This window comes from Eriocheir sinensis, chromosome 19 (assembly GCF_024679095.1).
Source record: "Eriocheir sinensis breed Jianghai 21 chromosome 19, ASM2467909v1, whole genome shotgun sequence".
NCBI lineage: Eukaryota > Metazoa > Arthropoda > Malacostraca > Decapoda > Varunidae > Eriocheir > Eriocheir sinensis.
In genome coordinates, this window is record NC_066527.1 from 18,568,486 (window position 1) to 18,584,649 (window position 16,164).

Here is a 16,164-nt window from a genome sequence, read left to right on the forward strand (position 1 = left end):
AAGTACTTATATAACAGGCCAGGCCGTCTACCTCTTTAATTTTCTAATGTTCACCTACCGAATACACACACCTGTCTCGTTATATATAGAGATGCTACCTGTTTTTCTTTTCTTATTCAACATTCCCTTTCCCAGGTGTAAAACATTCAACGAACCTTTTTTTCTCTCTCCTCCCACCTACTTATTCTCTCTCTTTTCCTCCTTTCCTTCCCTCGTTTTTAATCTCCCTTTTTTACCTCACCTCCTTCTCCCTCTTCAGTCACTAATGTCTCCCTCCTTGCCTCCCACTATAATCTTTTTTCAGTCAACCTACTTCATCTTTTTTATACTCCCACACTCGTTCAATCTATTTCTAATCCCCAGTGTGAGTTCATTTCCAGCCTCAAAGGTCACAACCTCCTCCATTCCTGAAGTAGCTAATTATACAACAGGCTTTTTACCTTTCTATCTTCCTAATGGACGCCCACCTGTCTCCTTATGTAACTCGATCTGTTACCTGCTATTTTTCGCCTTTAATCACTTTCATACCTTTTATATTTCACTACCTGTCTTATGTATTCTGCTTCATGTTTTTATTTTTCTCTAACCTCTCTGACCTTCCTTCTTAACACCTTCTTACCTGTCTCATTTTACCTGGCTTCCTCTTAATTCTAATCCCTTTCGTATATCTTTTATATTTCACTACCTGTCTTATGTATTCTGCTTCGTGTTTTTTTCTCACCTCTCTGACCTTCCTTCTTCACACCTTCTTACCTGTCTCATTTTACCTGGCTTCCTCTTACTTCTAATTCCTTTCGTATATCTTTTATATTTCACTACCTGTCTTATGTATTCTACTTCTTGTTTTTATTTTTCTCTAACCTCTCTGACCTTCCTTCTTCACACCTTCTTATGTCTCATTTTACCTGGTTTTCTCTCCCTCTTATCCCTCACTCTCTTATCCTCTCTCTCTTATCCCTTTCATACCTTTTATATTTCACTACCTGTCTTATGTATTCTGCTTCTTGCTTTTTTTTCTCTCACCTCTCTGACCTTCCTTTTCCTTCACGCCTTCTTACCTGTCTCATTTTACCTGGTTTTCTCTCATCTCTTCTCCCTTTCATACCTTCCATATTTTATTATCTGTCATGTATCGTGCTTCCTGGGGGGTTTTCCTCTCACCTATCTGACCTTCCTTCTTCACACCTTCTTACCTGCCTCATTTTACCTGGTTTTCTCTCATCATTTTTCCCTTTCATACCTCTCACATCTTCCCACCTGTATTCTCATCTTTCTAGCTTTCCTTCCCTCCCGTTTCTCCTCTCGAACTATCTTCCTCTCTCATACTCTCCTACCTGTCTCTTTTTGTGCCCCTATATCTCACCTCTCTTCCCTTCTATTCCTTCCCTCTCATTCTTTCCTACCTATCATTCTATGTCCGTATACCTTCTCCAATTACCTGCCTACCCCTCCTTTCCTTCCCTCTGCTATTTTGGGTCAGTAGAGTTTACATAAAAGGGCGAAGCAGCGGAGGGAGAGATGGAGGAAGGGAGAGAAGAAAAGAGAGTAAGGAGGAGGAGGAGGAGATGGTGTGGAGGAAACAGCAAGAAAACAAGGAGGAGGAGGAATGGAGGAAGGAGGAAGAAGTATGGAGGAAAAAGCGGGAAAATAAAGATGTGGACAGAAGAATGAAGGAGGAGGAGGAGTGGAGGAAGGAGGAGGAGGAGGAGATGGTGTGGAGAAAAAAGCAAGAAAACAAGGAGGAGGAAGAATGGAGGAAGGAGGAAGAAGTATGGAGGAAAAAGCGGGAAAATAAAGATGTTGATAGGAGAATGAAGGATAAAGAAGAGGAAGGAAGAAGGATAGAGATGGTGATGGTGAACTCCTCTTCCTCTTCCTCCTCTTCCTCCTCTTCTTCTTCCTCTGTCAGACCACATCACACCACTCCTCCTCCTCCTCCTCCACTACCCTCAACACATACACCACACCACGCCTTCACTCACCACCACCACCACCACCACCACACCGCTAACCACACCCACCACAAACACCACCACCACCACCCACCACCATCACCACCACGCAGGAAGAGAGATCTGGAGTGGTCACCTTTCTTCAGCCCTCAACACCACTACCATCAGTACCACGAGGAGGATACCATCTCAGGGCTTGGAGGAACCCCGGCATGGTTTCAGAGAGAGCTGGCAAGATTCAACTACGAGGCAAGATTGGGAGGGAGAGCGAGAGAGCGGGGGAGATCCTACACGAGTGACCAGCAGACTCCTATAGCGATCTACCCTCAAGGACCTCTCACGCAGGACACCCAGGGTAAAGGACATGTGCCTGGGCCTAACTACATCGAGGGAGTGTGGGAGCCCGAGGACTACACGTTGCAGATTAAGTACACTAAACCCGAGGATGCCGGAACCTACATTTGCCAGATCAACACGGAGCCGCGGATCACCCAGGCTGTCCGTCTCAATGTTGTCAGTAAGTATAATGTGTGTGTGTGTGTTTGTGTGTGTATGGGGTGTGTTAGTGGTATGTGTACGGGGATGAATTGGTACATTTGTGTGTTTGCATATGGGGGAGGTTAAAGGAAGAAGTATGATTTGTCAGGAGTGAAAAAAAGTTAAAAATAAATAGATAAATAGATAAGGAGGATAGACAGAGATGAAAGTCATATATAAAATAGTGAGAGGTTCAAATGGAGGAAAGGAGAAAGGAGGAAGGAAAGGAGGAGAAAAGAATAGATTATATATAGTCAGAGCATGTCGGAGAGAATGTAACGTAATGATAAATATAAAAAAAAATAAAAAAGGTGAATAAGAAAAATAAAGAGAGGAACAAATGGAGGAAAAGAGAAACAGAGAAAGAGGGAGGGAGGAAGAGATGAAAGAATGCAGGTAAATAATAACAGGTATCAGAAGTATGGAGTAGGTAGGGAAAGATGGAGGAAGGAAAGAGGGCAAAGAGGAATGATGTAGGGTAGGAAGGAAAGAGGAACATAAAAAAATGGTAAATAGAGGAAAAGGGGCATAAAGGAATTAAGGAGAGGAGAAAAAAGAGAGAGAGAGAGAGAGAGAGAGAGAGAGAGAGAGAGAGAGAGAGAGAGAGAGAGGTGCAGGAGGAGGAAGAGAGAAACAAGCAACAATATGAAAGGGGACTGTGAAAGAGGAGGAGAAAGAGGAAGAGGAGGAGGAAGAGGAAGAGGAGGAGGAAGAGAGAGAGAGGAGGGAGAGGCTTAAGTCATTGTGTGTGTAGGTAAGTTTTATCTCCGGGAAACACGTGTTGTGGTAGTAATGAGTTTTGTCTGGAGGGAATAGATAGGAAGAGGAGGAGGAGGAGGAGGAGGAGGAGGAAGAAAGTGATAGGAGAGAGAAAGATGACTGGTTTAAGGTGAGAATATAGGTAACGATGGAGGGAAAAAAAGGGAAGAAAAAGAAGAGATGGAGAAAGATAGAATGAACGGAAAGGAAAATGAAAAGCGAAGGAGAGAGATAGAATGAAAAGGAAAATATAGGAAGAGAGGGAAGAAGAGATGAAGGGAGGTAGAGATAGATGGAGGGAGGGAGGAAAAGGAATAGAGTTTGGGAAGTAAGGGAAGGAAAGGAGGAAAAAAAGAAGCGATGGGACGAAATGGAATTGAAAGAAGTTAGGCAAGAAGGAAGGAAGGAGGAGAGGGAAGGAGAAGGAAGGAAGGAGGGAAGGAGATAATGCGATAAAAATGAGAAAAAATGTAGAAATGAAGAGATGGAGGAAGGAAAAAAAGGGAAAAAGGAATGAGGTAGGGAAGGAGGGAGAGAGAAAGATAAAAAAAAGAAGGGAAAGGGAAGGAAAAGAGAAGGAAAAAGGGGAGGAAGGGAAAATAAAAAGATAGAAATAAAAAGATGGAGACTAGAGGGAAGGGAGGGAGGAAAGTGAAAAGGAACTAGAGGAAATTTGAAAAGTATGAAAAATACAGATAGGAAGAAGGAAGAGAGGGAGGAGAAAGAGGGGGAGAGGAGGAGGGGAGGAAGAGGAGGAGAGGAGGAAGGGGAGGAGGGACAGGGAAAGAAATTTAAGGTAACTGAGATTAGGGAGATTAAAGAACTTAGAGAAAGAAGATGGGAGGGAAGAGAAGGAGGAGGAGGAGGAGGAGGAGGAGGAGGAAAAGGGGGGGAGGAGAGGAAGAAGGAGAAAACTTAAGTAACTAAGATAAGGAGGAAAGAATGAAGAGAAAAGGAAGTTGGTTAATTGAGAGAGAGAGAGAGAGAGAGAGAGAGAGAGAGAGAGAGAGAGAGAGAGAGAGAGAGAGAGAGAGAGAGAGAGAGAGAGAGAGAGAGAGAGAGAGAGAGAGAGAGAGAGAGAGAGAGAGAGAGAGAGAGAGAGAGAGAGAGAGAGAGAGAGAGAGAGAGAGAGAGTTATGACCTAAGAAGAAAGGTAAAGAGAAAAAAAGAAGGGAAAGAAGGAAGAAAGAAAAAAGTAGGGAAGGAGGAAGAAGGAAAGGAGAAAGAACAGGATGAGGAGGAGGAGGAGGAGGAGGGATGCCATAAGTAAACTGAGATGCTGATAGGAGGAGGAAAGGAAGGAGGGAGAGAGGGAAGGAGGGAGGGAAGGTAGGGAGTGGAGGAAAGAGGAGGAGGAGGAGGAGGAGGAGGTAAAGTGAAGAATGAAGCGATATTACAGGAAGAAGATGGGGATAGAAAATATAAAATCCAAGATGAAAGTGCGAAGGAAGGAAGGAATAAGGGAATGAAGAAAAAAAGGAAGGAATAGAGATAGGATGAGAGAAGGATGAGATGAATGGATGTGTGAATGAAAGAAGGAAGGAATAAAGGAAATAAGAGAATGAATGAAGGAAGGAATAAGGGAATGAAGAAAAAAAGGAAGGAATAGAGATAGGATGAGAGGAAGGATGAGATGAATGGATGTATGAAGGAAAGAAGGAAGGAATAAAGGGAATAAGAGAATGAATGAAGGAAGGAAGAAGGAAAGGAAGGAATAGAGGAAGGAATATAGATAGGATGAGAGGAGGATGAGGTGAATGGATGTATGAATGAAAGAAGGAAGAAATAAAGGGAATAAGAGAATGAAGGAAGGAAGGAAGAAGGAAAGGAAGGAATAAAGGGAATAACAGAAGGAAGGAAGGGAATACAGGAAAAAAGAAAGGAAGGAAGGAAGGAAATGAATGAATGAAAGGAAGAAGGAAAGGAAGAATGAATGAAAGAAGGATGAGAGGGGAAAACAGGAAAGCTAAAAAGGATGGAAGGAAGGATGGTAGAAAAGAGGAAAGGAAAGGCAACAGAAAGATAAGAAAGGAAGAAGAAGGGAAGGAAGGAAGGAGAAAATAAGGGAAGAAATAAAAGAAAAAATAGAGAAAAAACGATAAACATGAAAAAAAAAGAATTAGAGTGTGACATGAGAAAACGGAGAATAGAGAGAGAAAGAAAAGAAAAAGAAAAAGAAAAGCGGAGGAAGAAAAAATGAAAAAAAAAAAACCCGCCGAATGGAGGGAGGAAGGAATTGGAAGGAGGAGAAACGATGAAGGAAAGACAGGGAAGGAGAGGAAAGTATGAGAGGGAGAGGAGGAAGAGGAGGAGGAACAGAGGGAGGGGAATAAGATGAAGGGGAAGAGGGGAGGGGAGGAATGGAGGGGAATAAGAGGGAGGGAAGGAGGGAGGGAAGAATAATAAAAAGTGAGGTATGATGATGGGATAGAGAAAGGGAGAGAAAACAAGAGAAAAAAAAAGAACAAGCGTGGGCGAGGAAGAATCGTAAGGAGGAGGAGGAGGAGGAGGAGGAGGAGCAGAAAAATAGGAAGAGGAGGAGGAGGAGGAGGAGGAGGAAGAAGATATAAATAGAAGCAAGTAGGAAAGTAATGTTTGGAGGAGGGAAAGAAAGAATGCCGGAGAGAGAGAGAGAGAGAGAGAGAGAGAGAGAGAGAGAGAGAGAGAGAGAGAGAGAGAGAGAGAGAGAGAGAGAGAGAGAGAGAGAGAGTATACAATGATAAAAAAAAATTAATTAACGTTAAGGAAAGAAATAAAAAAAAATAATTAACAAAAACAGTGAAAAAAACAGGAAAAAACAAACAAAATAAAACAACTGATTAAAAAAAAATAATGCACAAAAAATAAGAATAAAAATAAAACCGATGATGAAAAACACCTAAAAAACAATAAAATAAATAATGCAAACACACAAACACATACACACACACACACACACACACACACACACACACACACACACACAAACAAACAAACAAACAGGGCAAACTTATATATACTGACAAAAAGAAAACAGAAAAACAAAATGAAAAAAATATCCTAGTGCCATTCTTTTTTCTTTTCTTCCTATAATAAAATGAAAAAAAACAAAATGAAAAAAAATCGTAGTAGTGTCATTCTTTTTTTTTCTTCCTATAATAAAATGTAAAAAAAACAAAATGAAAAAAAATCCTAGTAGTGCCATTCTTTTTTTTTTCTTCCTATAATAAAAAAAGCATTAAAATCCCTTCCACTAAAGACTTTTGACAAACGAAATCCTCTCTTCAAACTATCCACTTATCCCTCACCTTTCCCCTTCCCTCCTCTCTCCATAATCCTCTTGTCTGTCCTCCTCCTCCTCCTCCTCCTTCTCCTCTCTTATTTTTATCGTTATTCTTTTCGTCTACTTTTTTGTTTTGTTCTTTTTTCTTTCGTTTCCTCTACTCTCTCTCCTTTCCTTTCACTTACCCTTCTTTTTCTTCTTTTCCACTATATCTCTTCCTCATTTCCCCTACTCCTCCTGTTCCCCTTTTTCCTTCCTTCTCTCCTTTCCAATTGTCTTCCTTTTCCTTTTCTTCTCACATCATCTTTCTTTTCTCCTCTTTTCATCTTCTCCCCTCCTCCTACTCCTCCTCCCCCTCTTTCTCTTCTCTTCATCTCTACTTCCCAAATTGAAAAAAAAAAACGTTGCTACGAATCTCTTTTTCTCAAAACAATAAAACTTTAAGAGTGAAGTTTGGAAAAGGGTTTATTTTTGGAACCTCTTACTGACCCTCTAATCCTCTTTCACCCCTTCACACTCTCTCTCTCTCTCTCTCTCTCTCTCTCTCTGCGGCAGAAAGTACGAACAACTAAAATGTGGCAAAATGTGTCCGTAGATTTTCCTAATTTCTGGACATCTCTTTCTTATCATTTTTATCACTTTCTCCTAAGCCTACCTTACCTCCTATACCCTCACATCTCTCTCCCTCTCTCTCTCTCTGCGATAGGATAGATGTGAAAAAGTAAATGAAACGTGGCTAGACTTGCCCGTAGAATTTCTGCTGGAGATCACTTTTTCATCCTTCTTATCCTTCTCTTTAGTCTACTTTAGTTTTTGTTCCCTTCCGTCTCTCTTTCACTCTAATACTTTTAAACCTTCTCCTTTTTCCCCTCCTTACTATCTTTCTTCCCATTAATCTCTATCTCCGTTTCTTCTTCTATCGCAATCTCTTCCTCAACATTCTCATCTTTCTCTTTTGCATTCTCTCTCTCTCTCTCCTCTTTTTTTTTCTTTTCAACCTCCTTTTTATCCCCTCCTCGCTCTCTTTCTTCCGTGTGAATCTCACTCTCCTCCCCCTTCCCTCTCTCTCTGTTCTGCTTTCTTTCTTTTCAACCTACTTTCTATCCCTTCCATCCTCTCCTTCTTCCCCTTAATCTCAAACTTCTTCTTTTATTTTCCATCGCTAACTCCTCCTCGTTCTCCCTCCACCACCAGACATGAGGGCAGAGATCGTGGGGAGCCGGGAGCTGTACGTGAAGGCGGGCACACCTGTCACGCTGGCCTGCAAGGTGAACCACGGGACGCTGATGCCAGGTGAGTGCAGGATTAGCAGGTGAGAGGAGAGATAAGGGCGGCCAGGGAGGAAGTGGATTGATTAGGTTAAGTGAGGGATGAAGTGGATTAGGATAAGGAGAGGTGGAGGATGGCTAAGAGGTGTGATTAAGAGATATGAATGTTGAAACAGGAGGAGAAATGAAAGGTAGATTAAGTAGGAAGAGTATAAGGATGAGGAAAGGAGAGGAGAAGAGACGAGTGATAAAGACGAGAGTGAGAATGAGAGGAGGAGAGGAGAAGAGGGAGGGAAGGATGTAAAGATGGGAAGGAGGAAATGGAGTTGATGGAAAAAGGGAAGAAGGAAAGAAACGCTATGATAGATGGAATGAAGGAGGGAAAGGAGAGACTGATAAACCGGGGAAAAGGATAAATAAGGAAAGAAATATTTTGAGGGAGTAAGAAAAGGAAATTAAAGAAGAGAAAGTAAATGATAGAAATAAGGAAACTGAAGATAGGGAAAAAGAACACAACTGATTTAGAAAGGAAGGAAAGTTAAAACAGAGAAAGAGAAGGAAAGCATAGGTGAAGGAAGGGTAACAGGTGATGATTAAAAGGAAAGGAGTGATGTAACAGGTAAATGAGTACAGGTGAAGGGAGGATTAGGAGGAAGGTAAGTCAGGTTAAATTAAAGAGAAAGGTCAGAGGAATAAATGAAGGTGAAATATGGGTTACAGGTGGTGAGTAATTAGCAGATAAGGAGTGAGTGATGGAAGACAGGTAGAGGACAGGTTAATGAGGGCTAAGATGTGTGAGAGAGGGATAGGTTAATGTACTTCAAAATAGATGAGCGTTACGTAGAGGTTAGTGGAAGAAAGGAGGCTGATGTGGATGAGAGGAAGAATGGAAAGAGGGGAGGAAGGAACGTGAAAAAGAAAAAGAGGTGGAAATAGAAAGGAAGTTGGGAAGGAAATGATGAATAAAGAGAAGATGAGGAAAGAAAGAAAGAATCAAAGAAAGAAGAAGAAAGAAGAGCACGATAGGAAGGAAGGAGAAAGAAAAAGGGAAGGATGGATGAAAAGATAAAAGGTAGAGAATTAGAAAAAAAAGGAAGAAAGGATGAAAGGAAAGAAAAGAAAGAAAAAATGAATGAAAAGAAGAAAAAAGAAGAATGAAAGAAAGGAGAAAGGTAGATAATGATGAAGAAGGAAGGAGAAAAAAAGGGAAAGATTCATGAAGAGACAAAAAGAAGAGAAGTAGAAAAAAAGGAAGAAAGGATGGAAGGAAAGATAAGAAAGAAAATAACAAATGAAAAGAAGAATGAAAGAAAGGACAGAGAAAGGTAGATAATTATAAAGAAGGAAGGAGAAAGAAAAAGGGAAGGATGAATGAAAAGATAAAGGAAGAGAAATAGAAAAAAGGGAAGAAAGGATGAAAGGAAAGAGAAGAAATAAATCAACAAATGAAAAGAAGAATGAGAGAAAGGAGATAGAAAGGATAAAAAAGAAAGAAAAAATGAAAATAAAGAAATAAGGAAAATAGCAAGGAATAATTAGATAGATGAATGGGAAGGAGAGAATGAAGGTAATAATTTATAAACGGAAAAAGGGAGGAAGGGAAGAATACATGATGACAGATGGAACGAAGGAGAGAAGGGAGGGAGAGAGAGAGAGAGAGAGAGAGAATAAGGTACGAGGGAGAGGGAGATAAATAAGAGGAACGGTTATTTGGGGGTGAAGAAGGGAGTGAGGGAAGGAAATTAATGGAGAGGAAGTAAATGCTAGAAATATGGAAATTGAAAGAGTGCAAGAGAAAAGAATTGACATAGAAGGTGAAGGAAAGTTAGGGGGAGAGGAAGCGGAAGGAAGGAGACAAAGTAATGGCATGGAAGAAACAAAGATGAAGGAGGAAGAGGGTGATGAAGGGAATAAAGGAGGAGGAAGGAAATAAAAGGAGGAGGAGAAGACGAAGATAAGTGAAATTTTAAGAGGAAGAGACGAAAGGAAGAAGAAAGAGAGAGAGAGAGAGAGAGAGAGAGAGAGAGAGAGAGAGAGAGAGAGAGAGAGAGAGAGAGAGAGAGAGAGAGAGAGAGAGAGTATGGAGGAAACAAAGATAAAGAAAGATAAAGAAGAAAAAAGGCAATGAAGGAAATAAATGGAAGGAGGAGAAGACGAAGATAAGTGAAATTTTAAAAGAAAGAGATGAAAGGGAGAAGAGAATGAGAGAGCAAAGATATAGGAGAAACAAAGGTGGAGGAGGAAAAGGGCGATGAAGGGAATAAAGGAGGAGAAAGGAAATAAATGGAAGGAGGAGAAGACGAAAATGAATAAAATGTTAAAAGAAAGAGACAAATGGAAGAAAAAAATGAGAGCAACGATATAGAAAAAAACAAAGAAAAAGAAGAAAGAGATAAATAAAATGAATAAATGAAAGGAGGAAAAGACGAAGATAAGTGAAAATTTAAAAGGAAGAGACGAATAGAAGAAGAGAATGAGAGAGAGCAACGGTATGGAAGAAATAAGATCAAAAGAAGACAAAAGATAAGTACAAAGAGGAGGAAGAAAGAGAAGATAAATAAAGGGAGAAGACGATGAATGAGACGGAAGAAGGGAGGAGGAAAAGTTAAGAGAAAGAGAGAGAGAAGAGGGAGGGAAGTAGGGAAAGAGGGAAATGGTATGGAAGAAACAGGGATAAAGGAGGTGAAAAAGATAATTAGAGAGAAGAGGGAAGTGGAGAAGAAGAGAAATGATTGGAGGAAAGGAAAGTAACGAGTAAGATGAAATATAGAGGAGATAAGAGAGGTGAGGAAAGAGAGGGAAGAGGGAAACGAGGTGGAGGAGAAAGGAAATTTAGAAGGAGAGAGAGAGAGAGAGAGAGAGAGAGAGAGAGAGAGAGAGAGAGAGAGAGAGAGAGAGAGAGAGAGAGAGAGAGAGAGAGAGAGAGAGAGAGAGAGAGAGAGAGAGAAAAGATAGCGTTAAGTAATATTACAGAGATTGGAGAAGGAGGAGGAGGAGGAGGAGGAGGAGGAGGAGGAGGACAAAGAGGCCGAGGAGGAAGAAAACAATGGGACAAAGAGATTCAGGAGGAAAATAATAACTAGAAGGAGGAGGAGGAGGAGGAGGAGGAAAGATAATGGAGAGAGAAGAGACAGATAGAATGTATTGAGGAAAAAAGGAGATAAATGAAAAAGAAAAAAAAAAGAAAAAAAAGATGGAGAAAATATATAAAAAATAATAGGAAAAAAAGGATAGGTCAAAAAGATAAAGATAAAAGGAAAGAAAAATCATGAAAAAATAGAATAAAGCATAAAAATGAAAAAAAAAATATGGAGAGAGAGAGAGAGAGAGAGAGAGAGAGAGAGAGAGAGAGAGAGAGAGAGAGAGAGAGAGAGAGAGAGAGAGAGAGAGAGAGAGAGAGAGAGAGAGAGAGAGAGAGAGAGAGAGAGACTTAATTATTTTTACCAAGATAACGGAGTCGCTCTAATGTTTTTCCCCGGTATTTTTTTTCTGTGTTGTCGTTTTCCTTGGAGAGAAGAAAGGAGAGGATCCGGCTAATCTTCCTCGGCTTTCATTTCCGCACTTTTTTCTTTACCTGTATTTCCGTCTATCTGTCTGTCTGTCTCTGTCACCAGTTATAATTATTTCCGTCACTTTGTCTGTCTATCTTTATCAATCTGTCTATCTTCTAGCATATTTTTGTCTGTCTATTCGATGTCTATGTACTATCTTCTTCTGCCTGCCTGTCTGTTTATCTGTTTCTCACTGGCTATAATGACTTCTTTCCCTCTTTGTCTATTTTTATCTATCTATGTTTATCTTCTATCTTCTTTTGTCTATCTATCCGCTGTCTATCTTGTAACTTCTCTCCATCTATTCACTGTCTATTTGTCTGTCTGCGTCCCACTTGCTATCATGATTTCTGTCTCTTTGTCTGTCTATTTTTATCTATCTTTATATCTTCTATCTTATTTTGTCTATCTGCTCGCTGTCCATTTTAATCTTCTGTTTATCTATTCGCTGTATTTGTTTCTCTGTCAGTCTGTCACTCGCTATGATGATTTCTGTCCAGTCTGTCTATTTTTATCTATCTGTCTACCTCCTATCTTGTCTATCCATTCGCTGTCTATTTTTATCGTCTATCTTTCTATTTACTGTCTATTTGTCTATGTATTTTTTTTGTGTTTGTACGTGTCTGTCAATGTCTGTGTATATGCGTCTGTCTGTCTGTCTATTTTGGTTTCTTTGCTTCTGTTTATCTGTGTGAGTGTTTGTCTGTTTCTCTGCCTGTCAATTTGTCTGCATTTCTGTCTGTTCCTTTATATAGTTGTCAATCTCTCTCTCTCTCTCTCTCTCTCTCTCTCTCTCTCGCTCAGCCTCCCTCACCTGGCGGCAACAAAGCAATACAAATAATAAAAAGTGCCGGTAATGTTGTCGTTAGCTCCGTGATAATCTCGACGCGCGTTACAATATTTACGCGCCGCGGCCGTAAAAATCGACGAAAACAACTCCGGAATGTAAATCGTGATGGTCGGGAGGCAGAGAGCGCCGGGAATATTTACGATGAGGGACATTATTGCTGCCGCTCCTGTTAATGTTGTTGGAGAAGTCGTTATTATTATTATTCATTATTTATTATTATTTATTATTATAGTTGTAGTTCACGTTATTGTAGTAGTAGTAGTGGTGGTGGTGGTTCTTGTGACTACTACTACTACTACTACTACTACTACTACTACTACTACTACTACTACTAATAATAATAATAATAATAATAATAATAATAATAATAATAATAATACTGTGTCCGTGTGCGTGTGCGTGTGTGTGTGTGTGTGTGTGCACACGTCTGTGATATTGCTGTTCGTGTCTCCTCATGCTTTACGGTTTCTCTCTCTCACACGAAAACACACACACACACACACACACACACACACACACACACACACACACACACACACACACACACACACACACACACAAGCACAAAAATAACACTACCCAAACTACATGCAAAGGGGAAGAGCATTTTTCCCGAGAATATTTCCTCACCAACTCTCAATGAAACTTCCCATCAAAGAATCAATGGACACGATATGTGACACGGAGCACTCTTTGGACTTCTTGTGCGCATGTGCGACTGCTTTGCTTTGTATCTGTTTCTCTGTTTCTGTGTCTGTTTCTTGGTCTGTATTTCTTTTTCCTTTATTTTTTTCTACGTTTTCGCCTATGTCGTCGGTAGGCATGCTTGGATGGGCCTGATGGTATGGCCCAGCCTGTTGTGGCGCAGGCAAGTATTTATAGTGGCGCCATCTTGCATTGGCTCATGTTGCTTCCCGGAGCTCATCTTTGATTCAAGAATCTAGAGTTCGGGTTGATAAGTGGTCTTCTGGACAGCATGCCGTTAGTCTTAGGCTTGTGGCACAGGGCGGAGCGCGATCTCACGTCGTCCTGGATGCGGCGCCGTCACGCTATCCACTCAGCCACCGCCTTCCCTCTGATTGAGTAACTTTGTTTGACTTTTAATTTCTCTCTCTCTCTCTCTCTCTCTCTCTCTCTCTCTCTCTCTTTGTTTTTTTTCTGGGATATCTTGTCTTTGTTTTCTTTCTTTCTTTTCTTTCTTTTTCTTTCTCTTTATGTCCCTTTCATTCTTTTATTCTTTATTTATTTTTCCTTCCCTTTCTTTTTTTCCTTCTCTCTCTCTCTCTCTCTCTCTCTCTCTCTCTCTCTCTCTCTCTCTCTCTCTCTCTCTCTCTCTCTCTCAGTTGTTTGCACATTATCCGCTTCCTGAACTTTATCTACAAGCCTTTCGTTTAATATATCGTCCATGCCAAATGTACAAGCAAACGTTTCAAGAGGATCTGCGGTGCATCACTTCGCTCTAAGTGGCAGGCCGTGAGTTCTTGTTTACGAGGAAGTCTTGCGATGATAAATGAAAACTTGGATAGGTATACGTTATTGTGTTTGTTGGAGAACTTGAAAAAGGGAGAGAACTGAAGGAGGAAGCAAAAAGAGAAAGTGGAGGAAGAGGAGGAAGAGGATAAATTTGGAAAAGGGAATTGGAGAACGAGAAGGGAAAAAATCCGAAAAAGGACAAGGAGGAAGAGGAAACAAGAGGAAAAAGAGGAAAAAAGTTAGGATAGAAGAGAAAGAGGAAAGTAAAAAAAGAAAAGAGGAATTGAAGATAGAGAAAAAGATAAGTGAAAAGAAAAAAGAGAAGGAAATTGTTTAGAGAAGAGGCATAAAAAGAGAAGTGAACAAAAGAGAAGAAAGAGGATGTGAGCTGAGAACAAAACAAAAGAGGAAAGACACATGTACAGAAAGACAAAATGGAAAGGGCAGCGAAAGGAAGAAAAAGTGAAGAAAAAAGAAAAAGAAGGAAGGCACAAGAACAAAAAGAAAAATTGGAAGAGACGCCGGAGGGAAAAAAAAGAAAAGAAAATAGAAAACGATGAAAGTTACAAGGAGAGAATAGCAAATTTGAAAAGACCACGAACGGAAAAAAGAAGAAAAAAGAAAATGATGGAGTGTTTCAGGTACAGAATGAAAAGAAATAAAAGCGACAAAGGAAAAAAAAGAAAAAAGATGGAGAGTTACAAGTACAGAATGACAGATGAAGAGACAGACGGGGAAAGGAAACCAGTGTCGAGAATAAAGGACAAGGCAGCAGGGGAGACGTGGTTGAGGAGGGACTGGAAAAAAAAAAGTAGGGAAACTGATCTGAGGTGTCGGGTCGTGGGAAAGAAATATTTACACCAGCGGCCAGGTTGAGAGAGGTACAGAGAGACGCTGGGCAAAGAACACGCTGCCGACCAAAAAGGAATGACAACTGAAAGTGGGGTGAGCAAGAGGGACAAGAAACTCCACGGTCACATCTAGCCATGTTTAATTTTCTCTCAAGGAAGAAAACGAAGAAAGAAAAAAGTTGGATGTAAAAGGTATTTGAGAATGGGAACGGAGGAGAAGGAAGGAAAGAAAGGTAAGAGAATGGCAGGAAACTCCACGGTCATATCTAGCTATATTTCATGTACTGACTTGGTAGAAAACAAAACAAGAAAACAATGGATGGAAAAGATATATATGAGAATGGGAACGGCTTAGAAAAAGGGAAATAAAAATAAAATGGAAGATAAATAACAGAAAGGAAGACATAGAAAAGAAAGTGAAACAAAGCAGAAGAGTAAAATGAGATTTAAACAAGGAATGATAGAGAAAAGGGAAGTAAAAAAAGATTATATAGATAGTTATGCGAGAATGGGAACTACGAAAGAAAGACGGAAACAAAGGATTAAATGAAAAGATAACTAACAAAAGGGAAGATAGAGAAAAAGAAAGTGAGGAAAAATGTATATCAGAAGTAGGTGAGAATGAGAACGACGTAGAAAGACAAAAATAAATAAAATGGAAGATAAATAACGACGTAGGAGGAAACTAAAGGAGGAAAAAGTAAGATAAATAAGAAAAGAGAAGATAAGGAAAGAGGAGGTTAATAAAAATGAATATAAAAGGTATAAGACAATCGGAACTACGAAGAATGAGGAAAGAAATATAAGATGAAAGACAAATATCAGACATGAAGATAAAGAAGGAAAAAGAAAAGCAGAGCACAAACGCAGACAGAGAATGAGACAAAGGCGAATAAATAAGAGAGGAAGATACATAATCAGAGCGAGAGGACATCGAGAAAGATAAACAGACACGCAGACAATGATATACAGACACACAGACACGGGCAAAAACATACAGACGAACGAGAACACGCAGGCAAACAAATATAATACAGTGACAGCCAGGCAATCAGCGAAGACATGCTACCAGTCAAGCACACACACACACACACACACACACACACACACACACACACACACACACACCAAACAAATACACCCACACACATAACAACTGGATATAGACGAGACAAATCACGAAACACAAACACACACACACACACACATACACACACACACACAAACACACACATCACTTAAGCCCTCCCCACACAAACTCCTCCCCATCCCCATACACAACCTCTTTCACCCCTTACACAACCCTCCCCCCACAGACACAATGTTTTTCCCCCCCTAACAAACGTTCCCAGACAGACGTTAGCAGGGAGACAAAACTCGCCTCCTGCGATCTGCAACAGCTGGACAACCCCGCGGGAGACTCACTCACCTTCAACCTTTCACCCCGCTCACACCTGGCCGTCTCACCTGCCTTCCCAGCGCCGTGATTTACCTGGCGGGGAGAGACGTTCATATAAGCCACGTTTTCTCATATGGGCGTAAAGGTAATATACATCATCCGGAAAAAGAGGAATTATGGGAGAGAGAGGGGGAGATTGAGGGCAGGAGGAGGAGGAGGGGGAGGAGGAGAGTATAAAAGTAGAAAGGTGAAGAATAGGGGG

At 40.5% G+C, this 16,164-nt stretch overlaps 1 protein-coding gene across 1 annotated transcript in view; it reads left to right on the top strand.

Annotated features, from left to right (window-relative positions):
• LOC127000999 (uncharacterized) overlaps nt 1-16,164 on the top strand; it is a 127,505-nt gene that overhangs the window by 62,896 nt on the left and 48,445 nt on the right. Inside the window, exons 4-5 of the mRNA XM_050865173.1 lie at nt 1,551-2,469; nt 7,705-7,803. Coding sequence (XP_050721130.1) covers nt 1,551-2,469; nt 7,705-7,803 — 1,018 coding nt within the window. The remainder of the gene's footprint in view (nt 1-1,550; nt 2,470-7,704; nt 7,804-16,164) is intronic.